The 22,842-nt window shown below is 40.6% G+C and overlaps 1 protein-coding gene across 2 annotated transcripts in view; it reads right to left on the reverse strand.

Annotated features, from left to right (window-relative positions):
* Positions 1-22,842, reverse strand: part of dnah5 (dynein, axonemal, heavy chain 5) — an 87,787-nt gene that overhangs the window by 57,972 nt on the left and 6,973 nt on the right. Inside the window, exons 2-41 of one of the 2 annotated variants that reach the window (XM_031873702.1) lie at positions 21,856-21,990; positions 21,566-21,650; positions 21,151-21,320; positions 19,465-19,683; positions 18,854-18,991; positions 18,449-18,625; positions 18,191-18,304; positions 17,906-18,013; positions 17,288-17,410; positions 16,700-16,915; positions 16,311-16,337; positions 15,518-15,625; positions 15,067-15,152; positions 14,291-14,498; positions 14,045-14,158; positions 13,634-13,840; positions 13,362-13,442; positions 13,182-13,272; positions 12,745-12,890; positions 11,933-12,110; positions 11,524-11,778; positions 11,132-11,328; positions 10,859-10,952; positions 9,944-10,086; positions 9,500-9,576; positions 9,235-9,359; positions 8,829-9,064; positions 8,258-8,476; positions 7,900-7,962; positions 7,304-7,542; positions 5,987-6,134; positions 5,730-5,822; positions 4,809-5,008; positions 4,493-4,646; positions 4,188-4,351; positions 3,793-3,949; positions 3,324-3,536; positions 2,734-2,958; positions 1,577-1,749; positions 291-361 (exon numbers count right to left, since the gene is read on the reverse strand). In XM_031873702.1, coding sequence (XP_031729562.1) covers positions 291-361; positions 1,577-1,749; positions 2,734-2,958; positions 3,324-3,536; positions 3,793-3,949; positions 4,188-4,351; positions 4,493-4,646; positions 4,809-5,008; positions 5,730-5,822; positions 5,987-6,134; positions 7,304-7,542; positions 7,900-7,962; positions 8,258-8,476; positions 8,829-9,064; positions 9,235-9,359; positions 9,500-9,576; positions 9,944-10,086; positions 10,859-10,952; positions 11,132-11,328; positions 11,524-11,778; positions 11,933-12,110; positions 12,745-12,890; positions 13,182-13,272; positions 13,362-13,442; positions 13,634-13,840; positions 14,045-14,158; positions 14,291-14,498; positions 15,067-15,152; positions 15,518-15,625; positions 16,311-16,337; positions 16,700-16,915; positions 17,288-17,410; positions 17,906-18,013; positions 18,191-18,304; positions 18,449-18,625; positions 18,854-18,991; positions 19,465-19,683; positions 21,151-21,320; positions 21,566-21,650; positions 21,856-21,990 — 5,977 coding nt within the window. Of the gene's footprint in view, positions 1-290; positions 362-1,576; positions 1,750-2,733; positions 2,959-3,323; positions 3,537-3,792; positions 3,950-4,187; positions 4,352-4,492; positions 4,647-4,808; positions 5,009-5,729; positions 5,823-5,986; positions 6,135-7,303; positions 7,543-7,899; positions 7,963-8,257; positions 8,477-8,828; positions 9,065-9,234; positions 9,360-9,499; positions 9,577-9,943; positions 10,087-10,858; positions 10,953-11,131; positions 11,329-11,523; positions 11,779-11,932; positions 12,111-12,744; positions 12,891-13,181; positions 13,273-13,361; positions 13,443-13,633; positions 13,841-14,044; positions 14,159-14,290; positions 14,499-15,066; positions 15,153-15,517; positions 15,626-16,310; positions 16,338-16,699; positions 16,916-17,287; positions 17,411-17,905; positions 18,014-18,190; positions 18,305-18,448; positions 18,626-18,853; positions 18,992-19,464; positions 19,684-21,150; positions 21,324-21,565; positions 21,651-21,855; positions 21,991-22,842 lie in introns of both variants that reach the window. The other variant, XM_031873701.1, reaches the window with a different exon arrangement.

The following is a 22,842-nucleotide window of genomic DNA, read 5'->3' on the forward strand; positions in this document are numbered from 1 at the left end:
AAAACGGTCAAGTTTAAAAATAATAATAATAATGAAAACACAAGATTATGTATCAGGGCGATAGTTTAGGACTTCTATCCTGTCCCAATAATCATTTCACAACCCTCGAGATATATTTTGGGACCCCTTGGTGAGGTCCCGACCCCCATCTTAGGCATCTCTGCTGTAATCTTACAAAGGGACAAGACCACAGATAGATAGATGCAGTCAATATATCTTTGTCTCACCATTTCATAATCTTGGTGTCATTTTACTTTACTCAAGGTAATACTTTTAGGCTTCAGTCTTACCTGTCCCTGCAGGACCAGCAGGGGCTCCACCCATACTCATACCGAGAGCCTGGGCTAGGGTGATGTAGCACCTGACCAAACATAGACAGGAAGGCAGTTACATTTCAAAGGCATAATACGGTTAAGAATTTGCTTCCTCACAGTTTTCACTTCTATTCAAACACAATAAAACTAATACAATGGGATTTTCCACAGGGAGGTCAGGGTTAGGGTCAGCCACAGCTAGAGAATGCTACCCCTGAAGCTGGTGGGGATTCAGTATCTTGCTCAAGGACACTTCAGCAGAGAGCATGACTGACACGGGGACCTGACCCAGGCCCTCTCGCTAAACACTGTTCTCCCTTTTCACTGCATGAAAAATCATGGTAAAACTGCGCTTGCAAGTCATTTTGTGTCCTTCAGAGAATGCAGAATAACCCAGACCTGCTATGAAAAAAGTATCTTATATCACCATTATCGCTTTTGCTTTCATGCTATACCACTTCCACCTTTACTCATTTTGTCTTTCACATTCCCTATCCTCCATCCTCTCTGCCACTACAACCGGTTTGGAAAAGTAAAGAAAGTGAGTGATAGAAAGGAAAGCAGCACAGCACATACTAACAAAAGACAAGGAATCAGATAGTATTTCAGGCAGTGAGAAAATCCGGGCGGTCTTGGCACTTTTGGCCATAAAGACCGCATGCCACTTCTTTGGAGAGCTGCTGTCTGCTGGTAGCCCTCTCCTTGCTGCTGTCTCCTCTCATCTCTTTCTTCTTGTCGCTCATCTTTTTTCCTTCTGTCTCTTATCATATTTCCTTCTGTGTCTATTAGTCTGACACAGGCCGTTGGTGGGATTCTGCCTACCTCCCACTGGCTGATTCTCTTCCCCTCTCTCTGTCAGTCATACCATCTGTCAGTGACAGAGGTGATGGCTACAGTGCAAGATTGCCTACTCCTCCTTTCTAATTTATTTTCTTCCCAATTACACTGCTCTCTCTCTCTCTCTCTGTTTCTCTTACTCTTACTTGTTTCTCTCTCTCTTCAAGTCCAGTCATTAGTCAGCCACAGTAACATTAAATATGAATTGATGATATAGTGAACATTTTTACTCCATCATAGATAAAACTGTTACCAGTATGTATCTTTGGCAAGTAACTCTTTTGGAAGTGATGTACACTTTTTAATAATATGAATGTGTGATTTTTTTTTAATTATTTGACAGTCATTGTACATTCATACAATTGTAATTATGGCTTTATGAAAGTGTGTATGTGTGTGTACTGTGTTCATGGATGACCATCTACCTGTCAGTCAATGGCGTAATGACGAGCCTTTCAGTGCAGCCCAAGAATTCATTCTGGTAGCTAAAGCCCACGTCTGTGATGTTGATGATCACCTTGTCCGAGTCCTCATTGAAGTAGAAACGGCACTGCTTTAGCCACTCAAAGTCATTGGGGCTTTTGACATGGAGCCGGCACTGGAAGTAGAAGAGATTAGAGTAAGAGTATGCAGGAGGGAGGAAGAGAATAGAAGAGTCATGGCGAGTCAGGGGGAGAGAGAAGGTGGCAAGTGAAGAAAAGGAAATCAAAGGGTGCCATTCGGGAGGTGAGAGATAAAAGCTGGAAAAAGATGGAAGGAGGGGTTGAAGGGCAGGATGCATAAGTGGCCATGAGGTGACAGGAAGGTTACATTAAAAAGGTGGAAAGACGGGGAGAGGCAGGTAAGGAGAGGATGAGAGAAAAGAGGAGAGAGGCCATAAAATGAAAATAAGGTAAAAGGATTGTAAAGAAGAGGGGAGAAGGATGGCAGAAAAGAAATAAGTTAGTAGGTGAGTAAAATGAGTAGATAGAGTATAGTGAAGAGCAGTGGCAGAGTAAGCAGGGTGATGAATCGAAAGATGAAATACAAAGAGATAAAAGGCATGAGGAGGAAAGAGATGATGGGATAGAGGGGGATCAACAGTTAGGAGTTATTATAGGAGAGTGAAGTTAGATCAAGACGACAGCAAAAAGTATTTTTGAAAACATTTGCAGGACAAGAGCAAAATTTGTGGGAGAGAGAAGATCGGAGTAGAATATATGAATACAGATACAAGGGGATTACATAATAATGTTTTCTTTAAACACATCCAAATAAAGTTACTGCACACTTCTTATATTCACCTTGGAGAACAGCCAGACAATTTACTCTGCCTTGAGAGGAGACTTCGAAGACTAGTCTAAATATCACTTGGCTACCAATGAAACACTTTGAAGACTTTTGTCGATTGACTCTTGCAGCAAACACCATTTGGTACCCCCACCCTGGGGTATCTGAATATAAAAAATGCAGTTTTACAAAAGGATAGCTATCTTGAGCAGGGGATTCCAATTATATGAACTTGGGAGGAGCTTGTTTGTAATCTCCACTGTACTTCAGTATATGATATAAAGTACTACTAAGTGATCAATAAAACACTGACCAGGTCGTCGAATATATCCCTTTGGTGAACATGGATGGTGATGAGGGTCTCGTACTTGGTCCTCTCCACAGCCCCCAGGTCTCTTGTGGTCATGTCAATCAGTGTGTTGAGCAGATCCAGGAAGAGCTGGTTGGTTTTGGCCATAATGCGGCGATCATATCGAGCATTGGTCAGAGCCTCCTCAGAGCCCCTGGTCCATATCATTTGAATACCTAGCAAGCCCACCTAGATCAAGGTAAAAGGTATGTGGTAATCACATCATTGTGTGACATCAAATGTACTCACCATCAACATAACAACATTATTACTTTTAATACTTCCCTGAATACAGATTCAAAGCTGAGAATTAAAGGAGTTAACGAAGACAAATGGTCTCGGAAAGTTTACAGAAGATCAAATTAAGTACAAAGTAAAGGACTTACGTTCATTACGAATATCTTATACACAAATTAATTTGCCATATTCATAATTTTGGTCTAGTTTTCTGCTCAGTACACAACCCTCTGCTGACAATCACAGAGAGTAATGGTATGGCCCATGTTTTGAAATATACTAAGTGGAAGAATTCTTTGAATTCATTTGTGATGTACCTGAGCAGGAAAGGAGTTGAGGAAGTCGATGAGCTGGAAGCCAGAGTCCTGGATGGTCAAGGCAGCCTGTCGGATCACCAAGTGCAAAGACCTCTGGGATTCCTTTAGCAGAGCATTGAGCCAAACCTCTACATTCCCCTCTGCTGTGACAGGACGCTCCAGCTCCACAGTCTCCCCTTCCCGTGATGATATAGCCAGAATACGATCGTATATCTGAGAATGATTACATGTTTTATTGATTAGAATTATAAATTGATTATCATATTTGGCGTGTGAGGGAAGGGACAGAATATGACATCATGTTTATATTCTCTCTTTCTACCCAATTCAGATTAGTCAACTCAATTTCATGGCATTGTATTGTATGGTTTGTTGCAATCTTTGTGTATTGTCAGAGGGTTTGAAAGATGCCGTTGCTCTAACACACTGACCACTGATCACTCTCTAAGGAGATCCATGAAAAATTCACCTTGTCATGGAATCGGACACATTTGATGTTGTCGAAGACGTTGAGGAGGTGGGCCTGGATGGTGTGTGAGTCAGAGGCCTGGCCCAGGATCTCCAGCAGGGCAGGGTCAGAGACAAAGAAGAAACGAGGAAACCGCAGACGCTTCTTCTCCAAATAGCTGTTTGACAGTGTGTTAAAAGAATAAAACGTTACTCTCAATAGTCTGTCTCAAAGCACCTAGTGTTAGAAAATACAACAAACCAGACACATTGGTTGGCAGATAATCCCTAAAAATAAATATTTTCCGATTGTAACAGTTCTCTCCTCCCTTTGGGTAATATTTGAACTACTCACACTTCAAAAGTTCATATTGATTTGAGGTGTGAGTTATTAAAATTTGAATCCTTGGTACCCACCCTGTAAGTGACTTCTGGCAAATCTCCAGCTGTTCGAGGAGGTGAGGAAGCAGCTGTCCCATAGTCTCATCTCCCGCGCATGACTGTACTACATTGGGCATCTCATGGGCCCGCATCATGATCTTCACCCATGATTTGTCGATGTTAGAGAAACGCTTTGCTTCCTGAAGTTTGAGTCACATATTTATCTGATTATCAGGCGTTGTATTTATTGGATTTGTTTCTCTTGTTGCAATGCAAACAAGCACACTTACATACACTGATATATATGACAAATATGACTAATTCACTGTGACTTAATCTACCTTTGGCAGCTGTTTAGCGATGTCTCCACCCACAAACACAGCCTCCAGGTAGATCCAGAGGTTCTGGACGGTCATCCAGTTTTCTATGATATCAGTCGTGTTGGAAAGATTCTGAACCCACTTCTGAATCTGGGCTTTAAATGGAGTGTTGTACCTGGGAAATAAGTTACATGGACGTATGCTTAAACATATACCACACACAGTGACAGCTTGTGTGATTGCTGTGAAGTTTACAAGGCATGGAGGCAGATCAAGCCTTTTAATTGAATTGTCCTCATCAATATACTAATGATTATGAGGATCAACATAAACATACCTGTTGCTCATTAGAGACCCTAAAACCATCAGGCTGTCCTCCATGCTTGCAATGATCTCTGATGTGCTGTCTCCTCTCAGTAGCAGTTCTCCACGGGTTTTAAAGTTGGCAAACGTAAAAGTCTTATTGTCCCACTCAGCAATCACCTGCTTCAGCTTCTGCTCAATATCACGCTCTTTCACCGCACTGATACAGATATCCTGCGTAAAAACACCTCAAATGTGTTTGAACAGTATACGAATGGTAGTGGCAATTCACGTATAAGAAAATAGACATTTTCAATTATCCCTGCAGGATATTAATACATTAGTATATACAGTACACGTCAGAGGAAGAAAAAAATGTGTACTTTGGGGTTAAATGTAGGTGATGAGTACAACACATTCCAGTCAGAAAGCTGATTAAAGAACTATATATCATCACATTATAAGGATTAAACCTTTTCAACATAATTATCAATAATCATTATCCATATTGAAGGATGTTATCACTAAACATCCTTCCATTACATCATCACCATTGTCAATAATATTTTGAAGCTTCAAATACTTTAACTAAATAAACGAAAAATACACACAAGCTCTCAATAATGTCGGCTGATTTATATCGTCAGAAAAAAAATCTATTAGTATTGACAACTGATTTAATGGCCAATATAAAAACGGTGCTAGTATTTAAAAACATTAAGTTGGTGCCAAGATTAATGCATACTGCATTGTGAGAATTATATTAAGGCATGTTGCAACTTTTACACTGTATCTTAATATCATGCATTACATACATTCCATCAAACTGAAAAGAACATTAGTAATATTCCTAAAATACTATACATGTTGCTTTAGAGTCACTGTTTGCCATACAAAATAAAGGCACTTTTATAATTCTCTTGGCTTGCATAGGTAACCTACTATTCATTCTTACCTCAATCTCCTCTTTATACTTGAGCAGAGGAGCCTCCATAATGTTGCGTAGTTTGAATGTATCACTTTCCACCTCAAAGGTATGCCCAGTCACCTGAGCACAAATCAGATACACTTGTTGGTCAAAGTGCGAAAATTACTGTCATATTAATTCCAAATGTCAAAACAGCTATTATTATTGTTATTATAAGTATAACAGTAGGGGCTTGACGATGGCTGGTAACTGCAGTCGTATGTTGGTGGCCTTGTTTCACGAACCTCAGTGATTCTCTTCCAGTGCCGTGTCATCATAGCCTTGTTAGTCATGAGTTCCAGCAGGGGGCAGCACTCATTGAATTCATCAATTGTTTTCTTCAGGTCCATGAAAGCCTGCCACTCCTTTAGGGCACGAGGCAGCTTGCGACACCTATAGTTAATGGATACAATCATCAACACACTCATGGCTAATGTCTGTATTCAAAACTGGGGATTAATTCTGTATGCAACACAGACCAAAAGATGTATGTGTTTCTGCCAGAGGAAGGAATTTTCCTGTTTTATTCGACTGTTACGTCCGTGCACACTCCCCTTGTGACTGCTAAAAGCCTAAAACCTTCAACCAATTTCACACTGTCAGGAGAACACAAAGGTCCAGACGTATTTAAATCCTCTAGATGTGACTTGTATTCTCTTGTATTCTCTGAGCCTCTTTCCTCGCGTGCAATGATTAAAGTGGATGGAAATGGTGAAATTGAAATCCTTCGGAGAATTCGAGCAGTGCTTCATGGAAAACCTTTTATAGGATAATTCCAGGTGACAGACTTGTTACTTCTTTTTTTATTTTTCTTGGACATCATTTTATTCTACTTTATATGGTATCCTTCGAATTGAATGATCATTCAGCTGGCCTCGTTTCAGTTTAGTTCAGTTCTGTTTAGTCTATTTTCGTTGTCCAGTTACATGTAAGTAGAGGAACATTGTGTCTCGCAGTCCCTTTCACTTACAGTTTATCTCAGGTCAGCACAACAAGCCCTTTTCACAGAAGCCAATTTGACATGTCATAGCAGGGTAAACACGGGTATAATTGATCAAATTAATTATGGTGAGTGTCACAGCCATTCCGGTGAGCCAACATGCACAATATCAGGGCCTAAATGGAACAGGGCCATAATAATGTTATTGATTACATCTGTGTTTATACTGCAATATGTCAAAATGTCTGCTACGGTTATATACTGATCAGTATAATTCAAAAGGGTTCCCGTGGTGTTTTCTTTTATTAAACAAACAAAAGTAATGTTTACATTCTGTGTCATGCACCAAAACACACTGTGTGTATCCTTGAGGTCTAATAAACTTTCCTTTCTCAAAACATTAGAAAAGCTGATTCTAAGTATTTTAAATACTGCATTGTTTACATCAATGTTGATGAGCTTGCAGTCTTCTACTTTTGTCTTTGCTTGCGCTTTGCAGCATATCTTGGCCTGCCATCACCTGATGATCAGTTAAAAAGTGGAACAACATTGGTAGTGCATCACTCGGAATCTTTAAATTTAGCATTAATAACATTCATTTCACAGTAAATAAACCGTCTACCTCGTCTGAAAGTCCAGTAGCTCGTTATTGATCTTCTCAATGTGGATGTCAGCCCAGAGGATATCATAGTAACCATTGACTGTTTCGATGACATTGTTGTAAAGGCCATACAACTTCTGCAGCAGAGCCAGCTGCTTCCTGATCTCTAACAGCTGGGGATGCTGGGTAACAGGAAGTCCAAACAGCTCTTCTCCACCTGTGTAAGTGATGTACTTCCTGAACAGGTTGTCAAAACGATTCTAAAGAGGGGAAAATGGCAATAAGTCCTCACAAATAAATGTAAAGTAAATGACATAAAATGATTACATTTAGCTGCCATGTTTTTCAGTCATTACAATTTGGAGTAAAACAGTATATGCCCATGTATACATATAAACAGTTAAACAAGCAAGTACAGTCCTTTCTTTTGCAATGATTGAAAAAGATAATAACATAATTACAAAAAAACTACATCCCTCTTTGCATATAATTATCATGTCATGTATAACTGACTTTGTGGGGAACCAAGTCAATTTCCAGACCCAAATTACAAACACACTTACTGACTAAATAATGAAGTTAATTATGATGCCCACCTCAGATAGTCAAATACAAACCTGGAACATGATGAGTCTGTCACTGGCATCCTGAGGAGCTAGCCCCTCCACCATGGGGCCATCCTGAAGCAGAGAGGATTAAGTAAGTCTATGAGTACAGCAATATGCTTCAGTCATTTCTTAATTATTTGTGTCTGCATTGGTTGATATTCGTCGGTATTTAATAAACCAGGTCAGGATCGTATACTGTAGTCCTACAAATTGTAGAAATTTGATCAGCCCAAATGTAAAGTAAAATACAGAGCTTGAAGAGGAGCAGGCATTATACAGTGGTTGATGGCGAGGGCTGTCTGAGCCGTTCAGTGTTTGTGCACACATGCATTTTCATCTTGTATTTTCTGTGTTCTTTGTCCTTAACCTTGTCATAATCCTGGTAAAAGTGTTGACAGTCTTCCAGGAAGGTCTCCACATTGGTGACGAGCTCTCCTCTGAAGTTGGGTTGCAGGGTCACCAGCTCATTCTGTACCTCTGTGCTCCGGGACAACAGCTTGTCCCAGGTGTAACGCAGTGTATCCACCTTATCGGCCTCCTCTTTTGCCACTGACAGCTCATATTTATGAAGCATGGCATAGGACTCCTTTGAGGATGAAGAAATAAGTATATTTCACCTGACATCTACATATATTGGCATCACTTTGGCAAGTAATCAAACATTTACTGTACATAAAACATGTAAGAGTTTAAATTCCTACATTCCCTCCGTGCTTCCGTTGAGTTTACATGCTTTCATGGATGTTATTTACAGGTTTTATGTTCATATACACTGACTTTGACCTTCATGTATACACTGTTGAAAACCATTCTCACTATAAACACTCCTGAAACACTCCAACACTGCTGAACCACTCTCATGTGCACCTGTGTATTCGTGTGTATGGACAGGGGTCTGAAGCTACCATACTGTATGAAAGACCTCATGCTGTGTTTACCTCTATGGGACTAACTTTAAAGTCTACAGATATCTGGTGCTCTCTGATCTCCTTGAGTGATGTCATGGCAATGCGGATGTCATCCAGGTCTTTGATCTGCCGATTCAGTTTCTTTCCTGCTTCATCAACAAAAGCAAAGATCTGCTCCATGTCTGACCGATATTTCCTGTTACAGTACAGTCCGTAGTCCACCATCCAGTTCTTGGTTTCAGCAGTGAGCGACATCTTCAGGTCCGCTGATACAAAGAAATACATTTGAGCATGCATAGATCAGTGATTGATTGGCTGGAAGTTAATTTTATATTCCATGTTGGTGTTAAGTTTTCTTTAGGCAGCAGTAATGAAGAAAGATTGCACTATGAGTACCAAAGTCCGCTAGTAACCAGCAAAGTATTGCAACTCTAACCTGTGAATAGAGCCAGAGCTCCTACAGCAATGAATTCAGGTTCAGAGTTTATTTCCAGCTCCAGATCTCGATAGAAAATAATCTGGCTCTCAAACTCCGATAGCAAGGGACTGCCCTGAACGAATCTGTAAAAAACACAAACCACAAAAGCGTTGACGTGACGCTGTTTTCCCTGGCAGTAACTTGATGCATAGTAAACAAAACTGTTGGTTCTCAGTGTTAAGAGTCAGAAATGAATATCAGTCCGTCATTCAGTTTATCATACTTTCGCATGGTGTCTTCACGGTCCTTTCTCCAGATGTGATGGTAACGGCTGAAACGGTCCAGAGCAGTCATCACTTCCTGTAATTTAATATCATAATATCATAAAATAGCAACTACGTGAGCAATGGGGAGGTACTAAACATGTAACATTCAGATTTGGGATAACATGACGAGGTAATTTCAATTGATGGGTGGTCATGTATATTAAAAAAGCAGATACTGAAAATTACAGTTGTTGCCTTTGTCCATTTACAGTGGACAAAGGTATTATTGTTGAGAAAGAAGAGATATAGAGTATTAAATAATAGATAAACAGTTTAGATTCATATGTATCATTTGAAAATTGCTGTATGATTCTTAATTTATTTATCTTTGTCCTGTACATGTTAGGCCAGTTGTATACATGCCTCATTGAAATGTCTTGTTGAGATTGAAGGGCTTGTACCTTTTTGGTGGAGCTGATGGAGGTGCCGAGAACAGACACTAGTTTGACTATCTCCTTGTTGTCAGAAACACTCTTGTAGTAGTTTCTAGCCTGGAATGGGATAGCCTGGATCACAGATGCTGAAATATCTGAGGTGCTGATGTCTGAAAAGTAAAGAGTTTGGAAAACAGAATCTATGTTGAGTGAACAGAGAGGGGGCGGACAGGATGGATTGAAAGTTTAAAAACAGCTTGGCTTCTGCTTGAAATCTTTCATTTATAATTACAAATCAATACAGGGTTGTTAAGAGAGTTGGAAACAAGTGTGGATGATAAGGTTGAGTCTTGTAACTACAGGTGTGGGCAACGGGGGAATGAATCCTTCAACATAAAATGCCCGTTGAAACGTTTCTCATGTCAGTGAGTGCTTTAAATATCATACGTCACCTAAGTCATTACAGCTCTAACATCCAGGTTTTCATTGAATTGATCATTGGAAAAGTTTTATACAAACTAGTCTCTGATTTCTAAATGGACATGGAACATGTTGATATCCAACTTTTCAATTCAAATCAATCACCCTTTATCATCCACTTTCATGTTTCACAGCATTACCTCCAAGTTAGCCAGGGTGTAATGTGACTGAACGGGCTGCTCTTCCCAAATTAGATTTTAAAATGTCTTTTGTTTAAATGTCTTCCTTCCAAAGCCACTGAAATATTCATGTCATTTTCATCAACACGTTTGTCTGCTCCTCGTCAGATTTGGCTTTGCTCTGCTGAGCTGTGAAATAAGGAGATCTGAGTACCAAGTGACTGTGGTGGAGTAGCTAATGATTAATGTTCTGGTCTGCATGTTCGAAACAATATGGATAAATCACTCTCAAGTCAGTGTTGAGTTGTTGAACTGTTAGGTACAGTTTCATGTCCTCTCATACCAGCCAGGCTCCTGTATGTTGTTGCTCCATCCTCTGATTCACTCTCAGAACAGTCCTGTTTCACAGCCGCCATCCGTCTTTCATTCATTTTTCTCTGCAAAAGAGAAAACCGACGTAAAGACAAACTTCTGGGTTTGTGTGGTAGACTACGGGACCATAAAGATTAGTTACTAGTTACAATTGTGAGAAGGGTGGGCTGGTGCTGTTCTTCAGAAGTATAAATCTGTTACTACTTGTCACAAATTATTGTTTCCTTCATCAGGTCAAACCCACCTTGGAGATCCTTTCTTTGCTCCACTGGCTGACTCCTTTGGTGACACTGACTACACACTCTATAGCCCGGTTTAGAGCCTGTTGGACCTCCTCCAGAGCTGGAAGCATGGCGATGTTAGGGATGGAGAGGGTCACGTTGACTCTAAAGATTGCCTGCTGACCGCTGTTTTTGACACGACTGGGTGAGTCACCTTCAGCTACAGGGGGAGAGAAGAGTAGCTCTGATACAGTATGATGTGATTCAGAGATGTGACATTTCATGAGCTCAGTGGACAGAAGAGGAAACAAACAACCTCACAAGCCATAATTCATGGTGTGGCTTTATGGCTTTTATATGATTATGATTTTGATGATAAGCTCAAATACTGAGAGCATGGTTACACAACACTCACCCAAGAAATGTATGAGCGAGGAGGCGTAAATACGCTTGCGTAGCATCTCCAGGGTGTTGCGTGTCATTCTGAGCAAAGCATCCACGTTGCGGTGGTTGAAGTATGAGAGCAGCTCCTGGGCTTCCTCCTCCATCACTTCCATCAAGTCCCTCTTCTTTTTCCTCCTCACCAAGGGAGAGGAAGGGCCAACGCTGGCAAGAGGAAGCAAGGCGTTTCTCGAGAAGAGACGGCCCTCTGAGCGGCCTTCATCTTCACCTGAGATGCAAGAGGTGACACATTTACAGTAAACAGGAACCCCTTTAGCTACTGCTCTAACATGGCAAATACAAACAGAAACATATAGAGTAAGTTCTATGGCACCTTATCGTATCCCATTCTATTTGATCTCAAAAGGAAAACGTCAGTATACCTTCACTGTCAATGTGGTCTATGGTCTTGCTCTCAGCGCAGCTTTCTTCCTCTATCTTCTCCACCTCCTCCTTCTGATTGTGGTCAAACTCCAGCAGCATGTTGATCAGTTCATTAGCAGCCTCCTCCACTAGTGAGCTCTTAGTGTGGAGACTCTGGGCTTGTCTTATGCACAGGTCCTATACAAATATGTATAAATGGCATGTACATTAATTGTACCATAAACGGAGTAGTGCACTGCAGTACAGCATGGATTATACACGTACACAACCACAATAAAACTCATAGCATACATTTTTTTTCTGAAAACCAAGGGTGATGATCCACAGCAAAAAACAACAACATGAAAATGACATTTACTTCACATCATTGCAAAGCACAATATAATGCTTTGTCATTCCCATGACAACTAAGCCCTCTGTTCCATCCCTTTAATAAATCATGATTGATGGCCTGTGGCCTCGACTGCTAATGAACCACTTTGTGCTCATCCACAAGCAGTGTCCCAAGAAGTATACAGCAATAACCTTAATGGTGAGCATTTTAATATATACATGTTGTACAAAAGTCTCCATTAATGTAATTGATAATTAAATGAATGTCCTCAGGGAAATAAAAATATTTAAGAAGTACTTCAAAAGTCTTAAGTGTATTAAAGCCCCTGGCATGTAATAACATTTTTATGTAAGCATAACTTCTCTCAAATTATAGCAAGCAGGTTGGGGGTGTTGATTAACTTAGAGGGTGAGCTTAGTAAAACTATAACCAAAGACTTAATACTGTTATTTCATTGGAAACAGACGATGTAATTACCCTGGTGGTCTGAACAAACGCCTCACAAGTGACCGGTTCATCCTCTGGCAAAACACACAGTGTGGATCCACTCATCTCCTGCAGTACTGCATCTATCCTAAACTCCACCAAGTCGTTCACTCTGTCCATCAGCAGCTCCAGGTCAACTGGAGAGAAATGAGAAGGAGAGGGACACAGACCGACATATGAGGAGATAAAAGAAAGGGCAAGCATTGGAGGAAGGGGAGGGGGTGAGAGGTGAAGGAGGGAGCAAATAAATGGATAAAGAGAAAATGTGGCGCTTAGAGCGGGACGGCATATACACTGCACGTGAGAGTTACTTATGAGAACACGCATGAACAGGGAGTACACAAGTAATCAATTTGTTTAAATCTTATCAGCCGCTGCTGACGAATGTGGCAGTATGTGGGTCATTGATCTCGCTGGATTTTGCTTACCCAAAGCCTTGTCGATGCGGCCGAGGTACTTGTCTATGTTCAGGGATGTCCAGTTGATGGAGGTTAAACCCGGCTGTATAGCCTCATCCACCTGTCAAGTCATTGATGAATGCTAATGCACTTTTCAAAATGTACAATGATATTGCATGGCATTGCTTGAATTATATCATAACATCTTACCTTAGCTACATGCGGCATAGCAAGCTGTTCAAAAGCACACTGAATCTTTGACCGCACTCTGGTGTTCTCACTCAACATTAACTGGAAAGGAAAAGATACAACGTTCAATGGAGATTGATGTAAGTACCATTTTATGTTTGGGCTTTCTAACATAAATATGACACAGGATACTGTCTGTTACACTTCATAAATGCACAATCAACTTTGTCCCTCACATTGGTTCTTTAAGTTGTATGTAGTTGCACATGTGTGTAACTGTGTGTACTATCCACCTGTAATTTGTTGTAGTTCTTTTTCAGTGTGTCCTGTTTCTGCCGTAACAGAGCGGCAAATGGTGGAATCTCCAAATTCATCTTTGTCATGCAGTTCGCCTCCCTGATCTGTGTCAGAATCTCTGGGTCAAAGTTTACAAACAACCCCCCTGTCTCTGGAGATCTGACCAGCAGAGAGGCCTGCAGGCCCACCCGGGCATCCTCCATCTGGGCAGGGAGGCATCAAGGTGGGTTGGGTTGTTTAGGGAGGGTTGTGAGAAAGGAGAAGTGAGAGGAGGAGAGAAAAGAAAGAGAAATTGGTGAAAGACCAAGTTGGAGTTGGGTGTGGATAATAGGGGAGAAACACACACATTTGTATGTGCATGTTGTGATGGGACTATTAATATCCATATTTGATTTGCTTCCGTTTACCTTTTTCGTCCAGCTGTGGTGGTAAAGCATCTCAAACTCCAACAGGACCCTTGCGACCCTGTTAAAATTTTTGATGATCCTCTTGGCCTCTGGTGTGGAAAGAACACCAGGATGCTACACAGGGATAGAATGGTACTGCGTAACTTAAGAAAAATGCACTGACATTTCCACTGTAAATTAAACAAACTAAAACAACACAGAGGCCCAGCCAAATGTCATTGTAGAGAGGCAGCAATTCAATATTACCTGTTGTAAGAGATCCATGGGACCCTGGATCCTGCTGGACAGCTGTCGAGCCCAAATGATACGGCCAGCCACGAGGGGCAGGTCCCGTCCAATGGAAGGGTCCAGTTTCTGCTTCATGTAGATACGGGAGACCATTTCAATGTCCCGGCCGTAGTTCTGCAGAATACGCTGGTACTTCTCTTCAATGCCGAGGTCTGGGATGCCAAGTCTGTTTTTAGTGAGTCCGAAAATAAAAGTTGTTCAGATATAGACAATATTAGAAGAATAAAATAAATAGGATGTAAATAGATCAAACAAAAGTAACAGGATTTTCCAGTGATTACACCGCCTTTTTATTAGGTCAAGGTTTATAACATTCACTCGGAGAGATATTTTTACTTGTCATTGCAGGAAACACACAGGTGTAAGCAATAAATCAACAATGAGACCATTCCTTTAGATATGCCAGTAAATAATGTCAGTGAGCCAGCAGGCACAAAATAAGACCCTGGAACTGGCAAACCTTTGGAAAGCAGCAATTATATTTCTTGTTACACCTTTGCATAAGGTGATGAAATATCCACAGTGAGAAAGGTCTATTCAGAGTCCTGCTGTTTTTATATTTCAGCTATTTGATTAGGTACTCATTCATACCTGAGATGCCATGTGAATGCAATTAACCTTTACTATTTAGCTGGTAGGATAGGGAGCAGCTTTCTGCGCTGAGGACCAGACTAAGAAATCCTTGTTTAGATGAACATGCATTGGATAATACAAAATGCAAAAAAAGGGGTTACCTTTCAAATTTCTTCAGCACATTTAGAGCTCTCTCTGTATTTTGAATTTGTTCAAAGGTGCTATCCATGAAACTCTTCAGCTGATTCTGGAAGCACAAGGACCAATAGTAATAAAGCATAATTACAAAAGACAGTGTAGTGGAACCTTTAAATACAAATGAACACTCCCCCAAAAATGGTTTATTCTGGGTCATCACTAAAACAAGATAAGCCACAGGTGTTTTCACTTATTGCCTAATTAAACCTTGCCTCAGCATGTGGGTATGTACAGACGTGTAGTATTAATTGACCTCACGTTAATCCCAATATTGCCCGATCCAACTTCAACCTGAGCAGATCCCTAATCAGCAATAATAACTGAAGACACTATGTGAATGTGAAGGCCCATTAATTGTACTGTACAATATGGAGGAAACAAACTAATGTGTTGTGTCTGTAATATTTGACTTACATGAAGCTCAGAGGTGCTTTTGCAGAATTCTTCATAGTCAACATCAAAGTCAGTTCTTCTCTGGTCAAGGAAACTGTAACGTTTTTTCTTCATGTTCAACACAATAGCCTATCACACACACAAACACAAAGGCAGAGAGATATGGACAGTCCGTTTTATTTTTTAAACATTTAACAGTAGTTGTAGTTAAAAAAAATAAGTTTTAAAGCCTCTCAAAAATTAGCCTAATTGTTCGGCTGCAGTCAAACCTAAACTGTGAAATGTTGCTATTCTGTATTACATTTTCTTTAATCCCAATTCCTCGACCAACTGTGTGTCGTCACACTGATAGTGGCTACATATCTATCATTTTAGTCTGGGAGTTTATCTAGGTTTTAAAATAGCAAAGGACAAACAGAGGACATAGGGGAAATATAACACCAAATCTTAAAGCTTACCATTAAGTATGTATACACTGAAGAGTTAACTGTCAACTTCTGTAAAAGGAGATGTCGGCAATCTACTTTACCATGAAAGGACTGATTGAATTACATTAGGTAAAATGGACAGCATGCAAAACATTTTCCAGTAAATTATTGGAGAAAACAACAAAAAAACACAAATCCAATGAGCAACTAATATGAACAACACGTTGGAGTTGGTTCTCTGTTGATGTTCCATGCAGTTAGTATCCTCATATTGTTATCAAGTATATGTACAGTGGTACAAGTTCATGTCTGTGAATTGTAACACTGCATGCTGTCAACTATAAAATTAGGCCATGCATTACTAAAAGACTGCGGTGAGAATTTACCTCCCATTGTCCCTGCATTTCTGCAGTCTGTGCATCCAAGGAAGCAGAAACACAGCTCACATCAACATACTCTCAGGGAAAAACATCTAAACACCAATTAGATAGAGTGACACAATTCAAGAAAGTCTATGAGACATTCCCAGTCTACTCTACAATAACATTTTCATCAACATTTTGCACATTCCATGTATTTATTATACAAGAAATGTGAAACTTGCTCTCTTCATTGTTGTAGCCTGCTGTGGCAGCCTTTGCCACCCTGACATATTCAAAAATCAATGAATGGCAGAAGAAATACAGGCTAGAAGTGGTATTTCATCAGTTAATGGAATGTCTCTCTGTGTTATCATAAATGTCTTGACAACAATCTGATATAACAGTATACCCACTTGAAACCTGGTGGCCGTGGTCTCCAGTCCTTCTATCTTAGAGTCCTGCAGGGCAGAGTAGGTGGAAATGGAGCTGAACATTTCCAGGATCTTGTTGAGTCGTCGCTGGAACGTGTCAAACTTCCCAAAAATGTACATCTCACTGAAGTCAAACTGTCTCTCTGAGGGAGTCTGTTCCAGCTTCTCCTTGGTTTTATGGAAATACCGCTGATACTCCTGGACACAGTTTAACAAAACCGGTCACTTTCATTTTCATCCATCCATCATACCAGAGTGGTGACAATTGTTGGTTGAAACTTTGCTTCCATTCTTAACATTTCTGACATCGTGGCAATGGCATTGTCTCCCCCTAGTACAGTAACCTCATGTATTCTTTGGGACATCTCTCATGTCTGACTTTCAATGAGCCATCTGATGATGACACATTGTGACATGTGTCTTGTGTAGAAGCCATTTTTTTCAAACAATACTCACAAATGTTACACTGTGCTGCAAACAAACCACATTTGATGATAATGTAAACATAGAAAAACTAGAAGAGATAAATGATTGACATAATAAATTAAGTATTCTACCAATAAGCAATACCTGGTTTAGGTGGATGGCAGCTTTGATTTTGTCAGCTACAACATGCTGAGGCTGGTCCCATATTGAATTAGAGCCGTTATTAGTGATGTGGGCTTTGCAGGCTGTGATCATCTGGTTTGTCACCTGGAGGTATTGATGGGTATGATCAAATATAGATATGCATTTCATTCTTTGTGGACCCAAACAACTTACAAATATACACAAAGTAGCTAAATATTAGTGCACAAATTATCAGGAGCAAAGATGTCAAAAGGTCAAAGGATGAAACATTCTGACCTTTATATTCTGACCTTTATATTCTGTTTACATCTAATCTTGTATTAAACAAGCCAGTAATTTGTACTCTGTGATGTTAGAGATGGAAACAAATACAAATACTTTTGTTCATAATTATGTTTTTCACTTTGGGTTAATGTAACAATGCCCTTAGTAGGCAAACACTAAATGTTTCAATGGTTCGTTTGATTCATCCATAAAAACATGACAATCACAGTGTCACAATCACCGTCTGAAGACAATAGCCAGACTGTAAGCAGCCGCTTCGCTGAATCCTATTGTTGAAGACAATATAATCCACTTTATCATTGTTGTATTGTGCGGAATAGCAGCCACCCCTACCTTGACAAAAAGTGACGTAATCTTTTCTGATGTGTTGTAGTAGCGAGAAATACTGTGAATCATCCTGATGGCATTGATCAGACCTGGGATTGCATCCACCATCGATACCTGGGGTGAAACAGAAATTAACTGGTGAGTGTTTGTAATTAATTTCACACATGGACGTTGAATTGTATTTGTGCAACTCACCATTTCCGCAACTGAAGGACAGTTAAACATGGATACAGTGCATTAGGTTTACATTAAATTCAGTAGACCACTTCATCTCTAAATATGTTTTCTTACAGGGTCACTGCTGTAGAGGGGGTCACAAAACTTCTCCAGGCTGTAGAGGTACTTCACATTGTCTTTGGCCTCATTGGCTGCATCAGTGATCCTGGTGTCCAGTTCCCGCCATGACTATACAGACAAACCCTTATTGCATTTAATATCTGACTGTGTCACACTGAACATTGCAGTCTTGTGTCAAAGCATCATGTTGAAGAAAAACAAGAATGAGAAGAAATGTGTACATATAGCCACTAAAATTTGACAGTGACTGACCTTTATGAGTTTAGATTTGGCCATCAAGAGCACACCCAGTACAGCCTTGACATCGGGGCTCTTAAGTTGATCCAGAAGGTAGTTGAAGCGTGACATTCGTTTCTTCCAGTGGTCCAGCTCAGCCCGAGGGCCTAGGTCATCAGCCTCCTTTCTCAGCTGGTCACTCTCTGCTAAAACCTGGAGAACAGATATACTTTATAGCTGCTCACTGTTCAAGCATCATCTCTGCAGTTTACCCTTTGATTTCTCTGAATCTCATATACTGTATTCCCTTTGGTCATTTTACTGCGGGAGCTTTGCATCCCTCCCCAACGGACCTTGAATTAATTTGGATCATTATATGTTTGAGTTTTGAGAAGCAACTATAAGATCATAACATCTTACCTGTTACCGAACACATCTCACCTGTTCTATCTGCTTGATCCAGACTTTCATACAGGCCTCTATCTTTTCTGTGGTCTCTGTGCTGTTGGCTGCTGCCATGTAGTCCGATGGGCCTTTCAGCACCCGCAGGTCAAATGTGTCACACTCTTTCATGGTAACCTGGAGGCAAGTCATGACATGGTTTATTTTTGCTACGGTGTCTAGAATTTATTTTGTTTGTGGATGTGCCTGTGTGTGCTTCCACAAGGTTTTCCATAAAATGTATTTGAAAGTAGAGCCTGTGATCAAAGCAGGCTGCTTACAGTTATTTTACAGTTGCAAGACTTGTTTTTCAAGTTACTGTTTTAATGAAACACTGCTGTGATGAAAAAGGTTCACAAATGTTCAAACAGCCTTTGGTTGTCTATATTAAGCCAAATAATTATGTTTTTTCAGTGTTTTTTCTAAGCAACATATAGGTTGCCAAGTTCTAGCTTGGATGTGATATCTGGTTAGTGTCCAAATATTTAAAACAGTGTTTGATTGAAAGTCAAAAGGTGTTTCTTTGTTGGGTTTTTGATAGCTGTTCTGAATTTAAATCACACATTAACTATCACACGTATCCTTGTTGTGTTATAGAGTCTGTTCCTTACCTTTTCTTGCAGGCTCTCCTGTGCTCCAGCCAAAACAGACACAAAGCTTTCCAACGATGATATGAAGTCCTGTTTGACAGCCTGGGCCTGGGGACTGGCCAGCTCCCCCCAGCCGTGGTTCATCTTCCTCAGTGTTGGAATGAAGATCTCGGAGAGCAGCTGCTCTACACTTTTTAACAGACCCACCTCCATTGTGTCCAACATATTGAAATTGATATCCTAGAAAGAGATAAAAGTGCACACATGTCCAAAGGGGCCCAACTTGACGCCAAACATATATCCTGGAGAGCATTGCCCTTGATGCTGCCTTACCCGGTGGAGTGAGCGTGCATGCCAGATAGGGTCTGGAGACCCTTACTTGCGTAGGCCATAGCAATAGCCTCTACCAACCATTGGAAAAGGCGTTGTTTAGATATAGTTCTGCCTGTACAGCATGTGGCATAAACAAACATTCCTAAATCAACCAGTCCTGTCCATGTAGATGCATTAAGCACACACTGGACGTGACATATGGAGCATTTGATCCTCAGATCAGGCAAATGGCAGGGGATGGAAAGCCATATGCTTAATTTGGGAACCCAAATTAAGCATATGGCAAATTTTGTCCCATTGTGTTCTATGGGACAAAAGCTGAGTTTGGTCACAGAGAAACCTTTAAGTTCCCATCGACAAAATGAGTACCCTCCAGATGCACTGTACAGTAAGTGCATGGATATCACATACCAAGTTTGGCAAAAGCAACAGGAGAGCTGTTTGCATTAAAGCACTTTAGGAGCCACCTGATTACAGGCTGAAATGGTAACTGATAATGCACCAACACTTACCATTTGCAAATATAAATTGACCTGTTGGAAGAAGCCCTGCTTCTTTAAATGTTTTAAATGAGGGAGGGAGGCCTGGTGAGTTCAGGGTGGACCCCTCACAGGCCAAGCCCAGAGAGCTAGCTGCTTCTGGGTGAGTATGAAAAATGTTTTTGTTTGCCTGTGTCAAATTAGGAGGCTGAGTGGCCATAACCATATACTGTGAAAGATATTTGGCTCGCATACACTGTTTTTTGAAAAGGTGCCCAAACCTGAAGTACTTTATTGTTAGGTTAAGCTAACCAGTAACTCCTCAAAAATGTTTTGAATTTAGCTTATTTATGTATTCATTTAATGTTCTGATTATTATTTGTATTCATTATTTTTTCTAAATTAATAAAAATAAAAAAACAGTACTTTTACACTGCTCATGTTTTTTCATGGCTTTTGGGGACATTACATTGGCTTTGACATTTAGTTTTTCTTTGATCCCCATAGGGAAGGCGAGTCCCTAGTCATGAAAACACACACAAACCAGAGTTGTCCTTCCTGTCCCCCGTCATGTAGCAAACATGCCCATTTATCAGTGGTGGTGATTAGCTTTGCTGCTGACAGCAGGTGATCAGCAAGAATCAATAGAACTGCCTGTGGGATCAGAGTGCCATCGTCCCCCTATTGTTTCGTTAGCTCTGGATGAAAAGAAGCCGTTTTAGATGTATCACATGAATGGGTTAAAAGAGAAGTTACTGCAGAAGGAAAAGAAATCGCATGTCCTTTTGTCATTTGAAAATTTCATTTTCTGTTACATTGAAAGAATCAGTCTGTTTGCATTTGTCATTGAAGTGAACAACGTAACAGAAGGCCCCAACGGTACAAAGTGACTCACTCTGTGTATGTTCTCAGAGGTGATTGCCTTCGAAGTGTTGGCTCTGGTGAAGAAGACACATACTCCGGTCAGCGCCACATCCCTCCCGTCTGTCACAAACACTTTGGACTTCTTGCTGCGACCAGGCTGCTGGGAAACAAGCTGGGAGGGCACCGAGGCTGCTGCTGCTGCTGCTTAAACAAATAATTGGACATGGAAACGACACAAGGTCTCATCACAATAGCTTGATTTTTCATACTGGGTAATTTGCATTTTTATTTAAATTGAATTGATTTTTGAGACCTTCTCAATTACAATACTGCTGTGATTGCTGTTAACGAAATAGATTGATTCATACAGGTAAAGAACCTCAACCCAATGTATTGCCAAAATTGAAATGTGGTTGACATGGTTAGTGTACGTTTTTAAATATTACCTGCTTCAACTGGCTCTGTGTCCTGATAGTAGAACATGAGGTGTGGAAGGCCCTCTGCCACAAAGAATTGTTCCATGCGGTCAATCTGAGAAAGATGAAAAGAAAACTTTCAACAAATCAGACACAGCAGTCTCCGAAATGAAGAGACTTGGGTTGCCGTTTGAGTGCTTCCTGTACATGCACAGCATAAAAGTCCATAGTGTGTTGCAAATGCTGCAACGGCTATTTTTTAAGTTTTAAGGCTACTACATGCAAACAAAACAAAATGTCTCCGTGTAAATACAGGTTACCTGATTCCCCTCCAGTGTGGCATCTTCCACATCAGATTTCTCCAGTCCAAGGCATGAAGCCACAATGCTGAGGATGTAGTCATGTCTTCCATCCAGCTGAGCCCGCTTAGCTTCACGTTCCTCTTTCAACTTTTGCTGAACAAAACACACAGACAATTTTAATGAATAGTGAGATGGGGTGTGGAGTTACGTTTAAATTAGAAAATTGACATTCTGAATTGATCAAAATAAAGCTGAATTCCACTCTGCTCTGGTTCCCTGATGATGAAAAAGTGCACAAAGCCATTCAATCGTATTTCACATACTTTGTGTGTGGTCATGAGGCCGGCTGTTGGTAATGACAGATGATTGACGCTCTCCTGTGGTCCTACACCTTTTCCTCAGACATCATGTAAATAAAAAGTCCACTCAAAGAACCAACTTACAGTTTCAATGAATGAGTAGAATATGTCAACATGGATAATCTGTCAATGCACAGTATCCCCCCGGACTTTGTGTGTAGCGCCACACAAGAATAACAGAAAATGTCCAAACAAGATGTCAGCAGTCCTTCAAGAGTTCCAACTGCACGTGTCCTTCCCTCTTCCCTCTACTTTTGAGTAGACGTCCAAAGTCTGCAAAAAAATCAGGTTTCTTTGAATAGAACGACAAACAACACAGCCCGTTTACGACAGGCTGTTTAGGATGGTGGGACGGTAACATCAACCACAATGGGTTGCCAGGTTACGCTGCTTAGTAACACAGTAACAAGGTCTGCCAATAAATTACATGAAACCTGGTGGTGCATGGTGTGCCAGATGCGGGGTGCATCTAGGTCCTCTCGTTTACATTTCCTTCTGTTTGTCTTGTTTTTAAACAGCGGATGGCAGGAATAATTCTTTCTGGCTTAAAGTACTTTTTGCATTGACATCACCACCTTTTAAAAGGCCGTCTTCTACAACAAATCAGGCTTACTGTGACTGGCCATGCCAAAAATCCACTTGAGAG

Source organism: Anarrhichthys ocellatus, unplaced genomic scaffold, assembly GCF_004355925.1.
Source record: "Anarrhichthys ocellatus isolate YVR2014 unplaced genomic scaffold, GSC_Weel_1.0 scaffold74, whole genome shotgun sequence".
Taxonomy (NCBI): Eukaryota; Metazoa; Chordata; class Actinopteri; order Perciformes; family Anarhichadidae; genus Anarrhichthys; species Anarrhichthys ocellatus.